This window comes from Cupressus sempervirens, chromosome 11, assembly GCF_028749045.1.
Source record: "Cupressus sempervirens isolate cs-2001-9-10 chromosome 11, ASM2874904v1, whole genome shotgun sequence".
NCBI lineage: Eukaryota > Viridiplantae > Streptophyta > Pinopsida > Cupressales > Cupressaceae > Cupressus > Cupressus sempervirens.
The window spans coordinates 416,199,350-416,214,264 of record NC_143128.1 but is presented as its reverse complement, the minus strand read 5'-3'; the positions used below and the strand labels follow the sequence as shown (position 1 = coordinate 416,214,264).

The 14,915-nt window shown below is 36.9% G+C and overlaps 1 protein-coding gene across 2 annotated transcripts in view; it reads left to right on the top strand.

The window, feature by feature from the left end:
• The window catches only part of DGS1 (dgd1 suppressor 1), a 145,383-nt gene extending 138,713 nt beyond the window's left edge, over nt 1-6,670 (top strand). For both annotated transcript variants that reach the window (XM_089808959.1, XM_089808960.1), the window contains 2 exons: nt 5,970-6,070; nt 6,216-6,670. In XM_089808959.1, coding sequence (XP_089665085.1) covers nt 5,970-6,070; nt 6,216-6,339 — 225 coding nt within the window. In that variant the 3' untranslated portion in view covers nt 6,340-6,670. The remainder of the gene's footprint in view (nt 1-5,969; nt 6,071-6,215) is intronic.
• Nucleotides 6,671-14,915: the final 8,245 nt, after the last annotated feature.

Genomic DNA, 14,915 nt, shown 5'->3' with positions numbered 1-14,915 from the left:
GCTTGACAAGTTTTGAATGCAGGATTGCAAACTTGCCTCCACTCCTACGGAGACTAGTCTGAAATTGTCCACATAATCTGATTCTCCTCATGTAAATGAAACACTTTTCAGGCAGCTAGTAGGTAGTCTCATCTATCTTACTACTACTAGACCTGATCTCAGTTTTGCAGTTAGCTACATCTCTCGGTTCATGGCGAACCCCAAGATTGATCATTGGATTGCAGCAAAACGTGTGTTACGCTATGTACAGGGTACTTCAGATCATGGTCTTCTTTACACAAGGAGTACTACTCCTCAGCTCAGTGGATTCACCGATTCTGATTGGGTTGGCTCAGTTGATGACAGGAAATCTACTTCTAGTTATGTGTTTAGTACGGATCTGCATCAATTACTTGGACCAGTAAGAAGCAATAGGCACATGCACTCTCCTCTACAGAAGCAGAATATAGAGGAGCTGTCAAGGCAGCTTGTGAAGCAGTTTGGCTCTGTCAGATGCTTGCATATATGCATATTTCTCAAGCAGGTCCAACTTCTTTGTTTTCAGACAATTAGGCAGTACTCAAACTTGCCAAAAAGCCAGTGTTTCATGAACGAACCAAGCACATAGAGCTTCATTGCCATTATATCCGACAGTTAGTAGAAGATGGATCTATTCAGTTACTCTATGTCCCTACCTTAGAGCAACTAGCAGATATTTTCACAAAACCCCTTGGTCCTGACAAGTTTATTAAATTCAGGGGATCTATTGGTGTAGTAAATAGATTGAGCATTATGGGGGGGGGTATTAGAATAATCTTTAATGCTCACTATTGTCGTTTATTGTAAATATTAGAATGTTTCTAATATTTAGGTGTAGTGTAGAATAGAATGTTTCTATTCTATTCTAATCTCCTTTTGTATATATTGATCGTTTTGATCTCTGTTTAATCAATAAAATACTCTGCCATTTACATTTGTAACAAGTAAAACTCTGATATATATGGATTTCGGCATATGGCATAGTTACATTGCCCTACGGGACGAGGGGACAGCGGGAGGGGGGGATAAGTTTCTGAGATGGGGGGATGGCGGGTTCTTGATTTGGGGATGGTGGGGGGATGGCGGCTAGGGGCAGGGGGAGCAGGGGTGTATATACTATACATATGGTACTCAAAATGCTAGTTATGAAAAGATGTACTACAATATAGGATATAAAGATGTAAAAAACTTAAACATTGAACATTGCATTGAAGTTTTGAACTAGAACATCATGATTCATGATCAAACAATGAATAATGAATATCAGCAAATGAAAGAGTGTCAAATTATATAATTTTAAATTTATAATATATATCAGATCAATAGTATGAGTATGTACTATCTAATCAATGATCATATGAGTCATGACCTAAAGATAATTACATTAAGTATCATGTGCCATGAATCATGATATCAAAATAATTATATAATGCAAACAAAAACTACGAGTCCCCAAGAGTCCATATCAAAATGCCAAATGAATGATCAATGATCATCCCTTGGAAGTTGAAACTCATTGCCACTGGAACTATCAGTGTCTCCAAGATCAAGAGCTGAAAAGGGAACACCAACTAGCCCTGTGGCTGGATCTAAAGCATCCTTCTCCTCATCATTGTGTGATGGTTCCTCAGGCCCTACATCCCATCCTAATGCTGGGCTCTCCTTGTACACGTGTCTTGCGATCATCGATAGAATGGGGTCCACATCCCATTATAACAAAAATAGAAACAAAAAAATATTAAAATAATACCTTTTTAAAAATATTTTTAAATTTGCCCCATCTTGTTGCCGTAGGAGACATCTAGGTGTCCCCCCCGCACCCACAGGGGACCCAGGGATGTCTCGCCATCTCCGGCCGAGGTGGCGCTCTGAGTTGCACTGCCCGAGATGCTGAGACAATGTCCCCCTAGCTTGGGTGCGTCCCTGTCTCAAGTGCGGCCCAGTTTTGGTGGGGGGACATGTCCTCGTGTTTCACTGGTATATGAATTGGTGAATATGTAAACACTATGGTTAGTCTCTTTCACATTAATACCATATTCCAATGATTCCATTATTTTCTAAGTTGCCGGTTCGTGGTTCGGTTCCGGGTTCGGGTTCGAGAACCGGTTCGCTGGTTCGATGAAATTTTGGAAAGGGGTTTGGGTTCGTTAGTGCAAAAACATGTAAAAATTATATATATATATATATATATATATATATATATATATATATATATATATATATACATTTTTATGAAGCATGAGTTAAAATTAGAATGTAGCATAGTACCATAAACACATTTAAAACTTTAAAACATCATAAACAATAACATATCAATGTATCATGGTGAGCATACCATCATATAGTAACATAATTCAATCAACTTCAACATCAAAGATGAAAGATTCAAAACATTTAAAATATCAAGTTCAAGTGTCATTGTTTCACGTTCAATGTTTAACAGTAACTAATAGAATGAAAATCTATTAAAATTCTGAATTTCTAGTTCTAAGTTCTTCATTCTTCATCTTCATCTTCTTCATGTTCATCTTCTTCTTCTTCATCTTCTTCTTCATCTCCTCCTTCTTCGCCTACGCTATTACTTGCACCAAGGCCAATGGGATCAGCAACAGAATCAACAATGGTATTGGCATCAAAGTTATCAAAATCATCAATTGTAAGTGCAGTAGTGGAAGCATCCAAGTCGCAATCTCTGCATCTACATCCCACTTCTTTGTCTCCCCTTCTTTGTATTCTTGACTCTTGTGTGAAAGAAGGCGCAAGTTGTTATGCACAAATACCAGGTTCTCGGCTTTTTTTGATTGCAACCTATTTCGCTTCACCAAGTGGATGAAAGAATAGGTGCTCCAATTTCTTTCTGATGCAGAAGAACTAGCAACCTATAAAGACAACATAGGGTAGGCAATTAAAAAGGAATTAATTCAATCTTATTAAAAAATTCTTTTGAAGATAAAGTGAACTAATTTAAAAAAAAATAAAACTTACTTGTGATATAACTTTGATTGCAAGGGGCTGCAATGTTCGGAATTTTTGGCCATGGAGGTACCACCAACCATGAGCATGCTTCTTGAACCGATGACAAAGAGCATCATTACTTAGACCTGTAGCATTGACAAATGCTATGAACTCATCCATGATTACATCTCTTATATCATCATCAGGAAATATTCTTCTAAATGCTGCCTGGTACCCGTCAGACACTTCCACATCTCTGTATGGTGGCAACCTTCCTGGTAGATCACAATATTGTGAGCTATAGTATTTGGGGGTCAAGGCATAGGCAAGCAAATGTAATGGAGTGGTCATTTTGTTCCATCTTTCATCAATAATTTTTTGCACTTGTTTGAAAAAGGTCTCTTGCGGATCTTGCTCCTGCTCATTTATAACTTGCCTGATCTTCTCAATCATTGAGTCTATGCCATCATAGATCTCTCCAAGGCAAGGCCTATCCATGTCAGTGTACCTAAGCATGCTCATAATGGGCTCGGTGATCTTAAGGAGATATTCCACACGTTCCCACCATGAGTCAGCCAATAGCCTGTCCTTTATTTTGTTTGCCCTTTCAGTGTTCTTTTGCTTCCATACACCCCAATTGTTGCTGATTACCATACCTTGAAGTGCATCTTTCACTTGCACAAGTCGTCTTAAGACGATTATATGTGATGCAAAACGGGTCTCAGCAACCTGTGACATAAATTAGAGCAAAAAACAACTATTAGATACATATTTTAGAAAACTAAGAAAAGTATACACATTGGCAATTGCACAAGTAAAATATGAAAAATCAGAAATTGTCAAATATTAAAAATTAAATTACTAATTTGAGTTCAAGTTCATTTACCTTCAATAGCTCCAATTTTGAGTAGTTCCTGAAAAGAGATTGAGTCATGTGGTGGTTTGTGACAAACATTTGTATGTCCTCAGCCTCTTCATACACTGTTTTGATCCACGCAATTTGGTTCCCAATCTTTTGTAGCATAAGATTGAGTGAATGGACTGCACAAGGTGTCCAAAAGATATGTGGATATCGTGATTCAACCAACAAACCTGCTGCTCTACAATTCTTTGCGTTGTCCGTTATGACTTGGACAACATTTCTTGCACCCACTTGTTCAATGGCCTCAATTAAGATATCAGCAATAAATGGTCCATCTTTTACTTTGCCCTCACAATCCACCGCTTTCAGAAACATTGCCCCTTTAGGGGACACCGCAAGGACATTGATCAAGGGACGGTTCCTAGAATCCTTCCAGCCATCTGAAACAATTGTCACCCCTGTCTCAACCCATGAGTCCCTTATGGGCTTCAATTGATTTTCAACCCGTTGGACCTCATCATCCAACAAGGTGGTGCGCACTTTCTCATAACCGGGGCCACAATACCCTTTTGGAGCTTCATTGGCACCCCTCAACATGTCCTTCCAAAACGGAGAGCGGACAACATTAAAAGACAACCCATTTGCATAGAGGCATCTTCCCACCTTAATGTCAGCAATATCCCGAGCCTTGTTTTGAAAAGAAGTTTCTATTGGCCCCTTTCTTTTGTGTACAATGGGGACAGATTCAGTGTCAGTGTCCATTGTAGTATTGAAGAAGGGATGGTCTTGTATAATAACATCTGAGGGGGGCTGCATTCCCTTAGCTTTTTTACTTTTATTGCTACTACTACCGAGTTCTATTGCCCTGTGTCCTTCTCTCTCTTCTGCTGCCTCATGCTCTTCAATATATTTTAACACGGTGTGATTTGGTATAGGGACACCATTTTTGCCAGGGCATTTCTTGACTCCTCTTCCAGTATAACCACATAGATGGCCTACCACACGATAATAAGAACTATTTCTTTCTACATCACATCCTCGACATCTCCAACGGAATGCACCACCTCCTGGAATGGGTTTTATATTTCTACATATTTCCATAGAGGAGAATCAAAGTTGGTTTCCATTCTTTGTTCGGTGTTGCCTATTGATGAAGAGGTAGATGACATTACTTTTGAACCTTTCCCTATGGCAATAAATTACTAATTAGATATATGTTCATAATCTATATGCAAGAAAATGACGAATTTTGAAATAATGGAAAAGAATCAAGAACTTAGAACATATGAAGATTGAAAGAGAAATGAAAAAAAAATGGAAAAGCTAGAACAAAACAATAGTAAATGGAATAAGATCTTACCTCTTGGTCCTTTTCCAGCCATTGCAAGTTTGCAAATGTGTATAAATGATGCACAAACACTTCAAGAACACCAACAAGTCAATCTTCAAACTCCTCCTTGCACAACCGGATGCTTGCTCAAAAACTTATGTGCTCTCCTTCAAGGCAAAACAACCTATTTAGAAACAACAAATGACTATGAGAGAGCAAAAAACCAATTCATAACACCTTTTTAGGGTACGTGGACCCCAAAAATTATTAAAAAATGCAAATAAATAACTTTAATTTCACGTCCGTGGGCGGGTTCTTGGCTGGGTTCAAACCTAGTTCGATTTTCCCAGCCTGGTCCGCCCGGGTTCGAACCATGGTTCGAACCAGGATTCAAAAATCGAACCCTGGGCGAACCTTGGTCGAACCGGACCAGAATCTCGAACCGGACCAGAATCTCGAACCAGTTCGAGGTCCGGAGGGGGGGGAGGGGTACCCGTGTAACTTAGATTATTTTCTGTAGTGGCAAGTGATCTCATAGATGAATGATCTTGATTTTGCAAAGACCCTGTTTTAACTAATTTCTAGGACTGTCTAGCTGTAAATTCCTATTCAGCTAAAATTAATATTTTGCACATTTTAAAATTGGTTGTTGTTTTCTGCCCGTAAAAGTGTATTGTATGACTTAACTTTTAACAGAAGAAAATTACTTTTCTCTATATCTCATTCTCCATAAAAACTAGAATAACTCTTGCGGCCCTCAAATGTTTCTGAAATAACTAATTCGCAACATGGCTTGAGTTACAGGAGAAAAATGCTTTGTGGAGTTTTGGAATGATCCTTTATACACTAGACCGCTTGTATAAGGTAACAGAGAGGCATGCAAAGGAATCTGGTGAATGGCAAAGGTTCGTTTTATATTGTAGAGTTATCTTTATGAATTTTACTTTTAGACTTTCTTTTTACAGAATCTAATTACAGTCACATATTGAAGTTACTATGGGAAAGCCTGTGAACACATTAATGAGTTACCATATGTCTGTTGCATCACAGTTTGCATGCAGATATTCTTGATCTGGCTAATCCAAAGCTTGCTGTCCACTACAAGCTTCATATCTCAGCTCGAATGGTGCAGGCATATGAATGTCTTCTTCCTTCATCACAAAGACTCTTATGATCGGATTTCAAGGGAAAACAATTCTGCCCTTTTTCTGAATATCAATGACGATTTTATCTTCTGTTCTTGTGGTTATTACCAATTTTTTAAAAAGAATTTGGCCATTGCAGTGGTCTGTTTTGTAGGCTTGAATATCAAAAACACAAATGAGAATCCCTTTAACATGTACCCATATATTAGTTTTTTGACATATATGGAGTTGTGCCATTTATTTTCATCACTAATATGAGGACACTTATTGTTGTGGCTGATTTAAAGTGGCTGAGCTCTATAACTATTGAGTCTGCATCAAGTATATCATTTTGGAATATTCAAGATAGTTTTTGCTTCATTGGCATATGCTACTCACTTGCATAGTTGGCTATGTTGGTAAATATCTTGATCTTGATTAGTTGGAAGTTACTTTGGCCTAGTGTATAGCAGGGGAAAACATCTAGCTGAATGCTATTGACATGCCAAAAATATAGTCAAAATTGGATTCAAGTTATAGGAAAGCTTATATCAACTGGCGTAATTTCAAAATGGCATCTTAATTCAAAATCACACAGAGAATGGTCGCAATGATGAATATTAGTACCATAGATACATAGAGATGACTGGAAATTGCTGAATTGAATAAAAGAGCTTGTGATTGACATTCCACTGGTTGAGCGCGTCAAATCTTCTTCCATATGAAAACTGGCCCCATGAAACATCAGAGGATCAACTAATAAAAACAATTAATGTAGCAGCTCTGCCTCAATCATTTTTTACCCTTTTATATTTAATTTAGTATGCATTAATGTCCATGGAAGACCATGGCTTATGGGATTGAAATAGGCTTAATGGAAAGAGGACAAACAGATCCAGGGAACAGAGCGTATGCTGATATTCTCCAAATGCATTTGTTTTGTTGTTAGAAATATTCTTTTTTCTACCATAAAGATATGGGTAAGATAACTACATGAATTAAAAATTGGGGATAAATAACTAGTCACAATAGGAAGCATCTATGAAATACAAAGCTATGAAGCAAATAAATAAGCTGGATATAGTATGGTGTTTTTTAACAAATCCTAAAAATACAGTTTTAAAGATATTTTACTTTTAAGCCAAGTCCAAAATATGGTCAATATAGTCTACAACGATAAGTATCTATCAATATGATAGAGTAAATCAGTTTGAAATTCCATGCTTCACAATCTCCATTTTACATTTTGTATTTTTCAAAGAGTTTGTTCTATTATTATGTTGGTGTCATGTTTGACGCATTATTGTACATTCGAGCGAGGATAACTTTAGTGGCTAATATTCGGCGATTCGCTAATTTCACTCATCAGGAACCCATAATTTGGCTAAAATATCTGCACTTTTAGGCAAGCCATGTTATCCGTACTTTATAAAAATTGGGTCCCATGCATAGGCCAATCGCCAATAGTGATACAAAATTATTTGTATTTCAGTGATGACTTCGTCAATAGAATATAATCTTTCCACATGATAAATTAAATATTTTCGCATGCAATTTTCAAAGCTTAAGTGATGACCATATTCGCCTACATGTGGTCAAGATTTAAGGTTAGCGAACAAGTTAAGGATATATATATTTTACACTTGTCTCTATTGTGGATAATCTCTATGGAACCATTTTTCCTTTTAAACTTTCGTCCAAAATACATTTAACAATGGGCACATGTCTCTATTTTGGAAATTTTATGCAAAACCTTGTGTCCTTAAAATTTTTGGCCCAAAATAGAATTTAATTCATTGATGTAGGATCATCCAATGGTTACAAAAATATAGGTTAGTATATATTCATTATACTGTTGTGGGAGACAGGGGGATGATGGAATGGGGGGACATAGGGGCCTTAATTTGGGGATGGTGGGGGACAAGAGGGGGGTATAAGATATAAATATGTAAAAGAGTAAATACTTGAACATTGCATTGAATCAGAACATCGAACATTAACCATAAATAGTCAAATTTGCAAATAGTCAACACTGGGATGTCACCCATCCCCGGTGGAGGTGGCATAATTTGATGGCATCGCTGGGGATGGGGGGGACGAAATCCCCGAGTCCTTGGTGCGTTGAAATCTCAGAGACGTGAGGTAAAAGGGGGGAGGGATGCATCCCTGTGTTAGTATGCATATATCAGATGATATAAAATTAAGACACCTTAATTAAATACTAAAATCTATTTGAAAAACCCCTGCGAGGCTACTACCCCTCAACCCCACCTTGTATTACAATAGGAATGCACTAGGGGCACTTCCCCTAGACCCCACAAGGGTCACTATCCCTTGATCCCATCTTGGGGGAGTTGTCCTTGAACCCCCATTTAATAGTTTGGAGGGAAATTACAATGATAAAAGTGGGCAAAATTTAGCCTTCAAGACTAATAATTAATTAGGCTTCATAAATAGTAGCCAAGATTTTTTAGAATTTTTACACGAATTAAAAAGATTTGTGAGTATAAATAATATTTTTCCTTTCAAATTAGAAAAATTCACTAGTACAAATTAATTTTCTACATAAAATAATGTAGGATTCGCCATGCTTTTATAGTTTTTCCAGGGAGGGTCTTTCTTAAAGTTTTCCATGCATTCGAGTTATCATAGGAAGATATTGTAAGCATTGTATTCTTAGACATTATTACTTAGACACCTCTTAAGGATTTTATATAAAGCTATCCATGTCACCAATGCTGAACTAATACCCTAGGCATTAGTGCCACATAACACTATTGTTACATTTTGAATTTACAAAGAACGTAATTTTTTTTTAGTTGTTCCTTGCCTAATTATTATTACATTTTTAATAACCATTCATATAAAGACTTAGTATGGGTTTGTGGTTAAGTCCATTCTTTTCCTTCATTGGCTAATAATGCCCAACATAGAAAACTTAATATCTATTTTCTCTAAACACAAAGAATATAAGGAATCCCCATTATAGCATATACATGCAAAATATTGTAGATGTGAAGTTTGCAAGTTTGGGGGCACATTAAATTTTCTTCTTTGATGGATCTTATTTAGATTTCTTACTCTTTGGTCCTCAAGTTTTATATTTCTCTTCATTTGGAATCCATAAGCTTCCATTTTTATTTCTACTATAGACCAATGACCTCTTTGTTGTGTCACCTTATATCTACAATGCATACTTCATTTCTACTTTGTTTGTATCTATTTTGTAATTACCCTCATCTCAAATGACTTCCATCATATGTTTCTACAATTTTGAAGCAACTAGAAACCTATTCCTCTCTTATAGAAATCCTAACTTTGTTTGCATCTCCTTATTGATATAATCATAATTGCACACTTGTGGTAGATGTATCTCCAACAATTAGTTTAAATATTTGTCATTATTGCACACATTACTGCAACACAACTCTAAGCTTGTATACAATCAATTTTCCAATATGTCCTTTAGTGAAGGATGAAAGATACCAAACATGGTACTAAATGCGACGACCTCCTTTAAGCATATCGTTTTCCTCATGTCAGCTTATTTTCAACTTATGAATTTGAGAGTTATATATGTACTTATTCTTTAAGAAAGAAAATACCTAACACAATGATAGAATTGTGAAAATGGAAAGAAAAAATATAGTACTAAAGTTACAACATCCTAAAGGAAGACATTTATGGATAGACCCCTTGTTGAATGCATAACACATAGACTCTAGAAAAGTCATCTATTGAAATCTAGTCATACTCGAATGCTAACTAGGCCCACCAATATCTTTTTTAGCCTCAAAGTCATCTAATATTAAGTGCATAGGTTCTTTTTAATTATTTCATTTCCAAAAGTTATTTCATTTCACATTCTCCATTTCCTAGCTCACTGTACTAGATTATATAATATATTATAGCTTGTTTCTTCTTTTATTATTTTATGCTTACTATTGAATTTATTTTAATGGTTAGTACAACTAAAAGATTCAATAGTTTTGAAGTCCATTAACATGTCAAGATGTCTTTAATTTATATCATTTGGCGAACCCAATCCTCTTGTATTTCCTCTCTTTATACAGCCTTATATTTTCTAGCTTTTCACTACCCTTTATACTCTCAACCCTATTTTAAACACATAATAATCTTATATTCACATTTGATTAGCTCCAACCAATGCCTAATATACTAATCTCGAGACTTTATTTCTTTTTCCCAACACATAATTTACTTTCTCTACTATCTTTTTACCTCTTTCTATTTTCATAGAGTCATTTTGAGTTTCCATCTATATAATCCTACCTTGTCTTCTCACTTATATCCCACTTTCATCCTCATAAGACTTGTCTTTCCTCTTATATGACCTCTTACCCTTTCTCTAGCATGTACTTTACCTATCCTCTTAGCCTTCCTAGCCTCTAGCTCGATCCATCACCATATACCTTTTCCCCAATACTTCTTTGCAGTGTTTCCAACCATAGTCTACTCCTCCCCATATATTTTCCTACCCATCTAGTCTTCCTAATGATTCTTTAGTCCATCCCAAACACCACCATCCTCCTCTTTGATATCACACATTAATTTCTTAGTACAACAAATCTATCTTTAGTTTTCTATCCTTAGTCATAGTTCTTTTACCCTTTGCAATTCTTTATACTAGATATACCTACCCTTAGCCCTACAATCTTTGTTTGTTTCCCACTCCATGATTACACATTTCCTCATTCTTCACTCTAGTTGTCATATGCCTTAAATCAACTTAGTCTTCCTTCCCATCGTTCCTACATTTACAACACCCTTCTAAGATGCAATGTCCTCTTTTTTAGCACAAGTTGTATGAGTTTGTCATTAGCTTATTTTTCCTTTAACATGTGGGCTAACTAGGTCATGCAATGGACTTTTAGTTGCAATTCATTCAGAGGTGATATGAGGTAGTTTTGGGCACACTTACTATTTATACTAAGTCATTCCAGGTATAACTAGACATCTATTAACAAATATGTTGATGATAAATTATATAATATTGACAAGTTCATCTATTTATAATCAATATATTATTATTGTTTTTGATGAAGGAAAACATGTTTTGAAGGGTGCCTGAAACCCTGAACACAGCTTTAGATATTCAATAAGCACAGAGACAAAATTACAACAAACCAAAGAGGAGTCGGTCACCGCCCAAAAAAGGGGTAACCGTGGTGATAGAAAAGCCTATCACCAGCCAAAACCAAAAAACCAACTAGGAAGCAACAATTCGAAGAGAAGGATCTGCCTCCAAAAAGCTAGGCACAACAAGGGAGCTCACAATACACCCTTTGATTTAGAGTCTCCCTTGCTCGACCGAAGATTCATTTCTAAAGAAGGAGCAAAGGGCTTTGTTTTCTTTCTTTTTACCACAGTCCAACCATCCTCCACCTTAGCTGCCTCACCAATCCAATCCCCAGAAAAAATTAAAGAGTGGAAGCCATGGGGAGCAGGAGTAGCAACAAACTCCCTAGGAGAGTCCGTAGAAAGCTGGCCTCCCACAAGATCATGAAGATCAACCGAGACAGGGACAGGGGCAGGAGAGGGGCCAGGGGCCAAACACCAGCCTTCCTCAGTGACCACTGGCATCGAATCATCAGTAGGGGGAGAGGTCTTGATGTCCTCAACAACCACAGGCTCTAGGATGTCAATAGTAAGGGGTGAGCTAGAATCATTTGCAACCTCTGAGGAACCTTTTGAGGACACCTTCAAGGACTTAAACATTGTGTAATGCTTAGGGAATGCCCCAGATCACCAGGAAGGTGGGAGCCTTGGTTTAGTCTTCCCAGTAGCACAACTAGTAGCAATGCGACCTATCTTATGACATTTTCTGCAGCGGAAGGGAATAGCTTCATAATCCAACATTTGGGTCCAAGTTTCCCACAAAGAGTCCAAACAAATCTCTTCTAGAAGGCCCTTTGAGATATCCATCTCAACAAGAATTTGTGCACACGTCGAATGGAATACATCAGACGTGGCTGAGTCCACATAAAAAATCTCCAAGAGAGTCCCCAATAGTTTCCAAAATAGAGAATCCAAAGATGCATCAGGAGGTTCGGGAGCTGGACGCAGATAGGAACCTTATTAAAGGATTCAATCAATGGATCCAAATCCATATGCCACGGTTTGGCCATAAGTGGGTATCTATCTTGCCATGAAAAACTGTTATGACACAAAATGGTCTTCCTGTCCTTAGCACTTTCAAACTTTACAATGAAAAAACCTCTGGCATTTGGAAATATCTGGACACCATGGTCTAAAATTGGTTCCCATAGCTTGGAGATCCAAGCATGGAGATCAACTAGAGAGGGCCAAAAACCCCGAAAACGAAAGATGGCAACAAGGGAAGAGAACTCCTCTGCCGTATTGAGAATATCATCAACCGTTTCATTGTCTAAAAGGACCTTAATAGTTTTGGAAACACTTATAGAGACAACTACACAAGGACGAGGAGGCCCAAAACCAACACGAGTTGCACCATGAAGGCCCGCTTCAAAGGTGTCCATGTTGGCATAAGAGGCAGCCCTACCCCTTGAAGGTGCAGGAGACCTATCAACACTTGGAAGCGCTGCCGAATGAGCGCCTGTAGGGGGCAAGCAAACCCTTCCTTCCCCTGAGTTCGACGCTACAAGCGAGAGCGCACCAGACTTGTATAGGGACATAAGTGAGCGAAGTTGCTGAAGAGTGTGCGCATCTTGGGCAGAAAAAAATTGAATTTCAGATGCGCACTCAAACGTGTGAGCAAGGTAGGATGCGGCCACAGGAGGCATTGTGCGTCCAGAGAAAAGTCCAATCTTGTTGAAAGGCAATATATTATTATTGTTAATAAAATAAAATTTACTTATTTAGCTTTATTAATGCATAGTCTATGTTTTGTGAATAATATTTTAATTAAATGGACCCCTTCAGTCTAGCACAAGACTTAAGTGAAGGAAAATCTTGTCATATGACATAGAAATATTAAAGAAAAAAGCAATCGTGGAAAAGAAGGGTATGAGAAAATCGGAAAAAAAAATAATAGACAAAAAAGTAATTTCGTTTATTCCACATTGAAGGTTATTAGAAAATATTATAAAAGAAATGGCAATGCCCGGTTAATTGGTGAACTTTGAAGATTTTTTTCTCTCGAAGGCTTTGAAGATGAAAGTCTTTTACGGTTACGATCTGGATGCTTTTGCGAGATACTGTCTTAAGATCTGGTTCGAGTTTGAAGATAAAAATCTAAGGTTTTGCGATATTTGGATTAAGTTGCAAATGTGAGGGGCAGGAAGGATCAAATTTAGATATTGGTGATACGGGTTTGGAAAGAATCTGGTTTTGCAAGCTTTCAACAGCTTGACCGATCCCTTGAAGATTATATTTATAGTGAACTGAGGCAACTGAAAGTGTTGGGTATGTTGGAGCTGTACATGGCCTATTTTGTTCACAATCCACACACAAGATGTCATAAGTAGTCTGCAGATTATTTACATATCATTAATAACAGTTGTGGTGTCGTATCATTTGAGGAGACAACGTTGGAGTATGAAAGACCACTCTGTCATCAACAACAACGAACAATCAAACACTGCCAAAGGCCTATTATCTTGAGTTGCATATTTTAGAGACCCAAATCTTAATCTTGGGATTGAGGAAACCTCTGGATTTATAAGCTGAAGCCAGGTCTGCAAGTTTTAAGTTGATTGTAATTGACATGATTTTAAAATTAAATCTGAACATTCTTAAAGTTTGAAAATTGTTTTAGTTTGTTACATTTCATATCATTGTTTAGGAAAAGTGTTATGTATTGCTTCCATTTGCATTCAAAACGTAGTAAACAAACGAAACACAATTAGACCTGTTAGTTGAAAAAAAGCAGACATCAACATTCCTGATTGCGTAACACATGTTTGAGAAAATTCTCGTGGTTTAAGATAAGGAAATTGTATAGAACAAGCGTGCACATTATAGTAGTATCATAGTAGGTTTTCCAGCTAGCATGTTGGAAAAATTCAGAAAATTGAATAAAATTCGTTGTACCAATTTAAGAGACGAGAGTTTTGAAGAAGAATTGATGGAATTGAAGCATAGATGTCAAAGCTATAATTCAGAATGTAAACAATTGCACCATTGTTATAATTAACGCGATGATAAACTAGAGTATTTACATGAGCTATCTGGGTGGTTTTGCAAAAGTATGAACTACGAACTTAGAAAGGTTATAAGGAGTTGGGAAAATGGTGTATATTGCAAGAGAAAAGTTGGGACACATTTCCTTATCAAAAGATGTCTATGTGATAAAAAGTACCTCTCTAGGCTCAAACAGTACAAACATTAGGAGTTAATAGATCAAAACGCAATAAGCAATGCAAGAAACTTGCAATAAAACACAAGACTTTCCACCACACCCTTAGATCCTTAGATGAGCTTGAAAGCTTGAACAAGGGCACCCATGCGTTATTGATTTTATTTTAGAGAGGTTTGCGGGTTTTCTATCCCAATACAATAGTAAAATCACAATTTGTGTCATGGGCTCAGATTGATAAAATTATATCATATATTAATCAATTAAAACTTGTACATTTTATGATTATGGTAAATCAACTAATAATTATATTAAGTAATATGATAT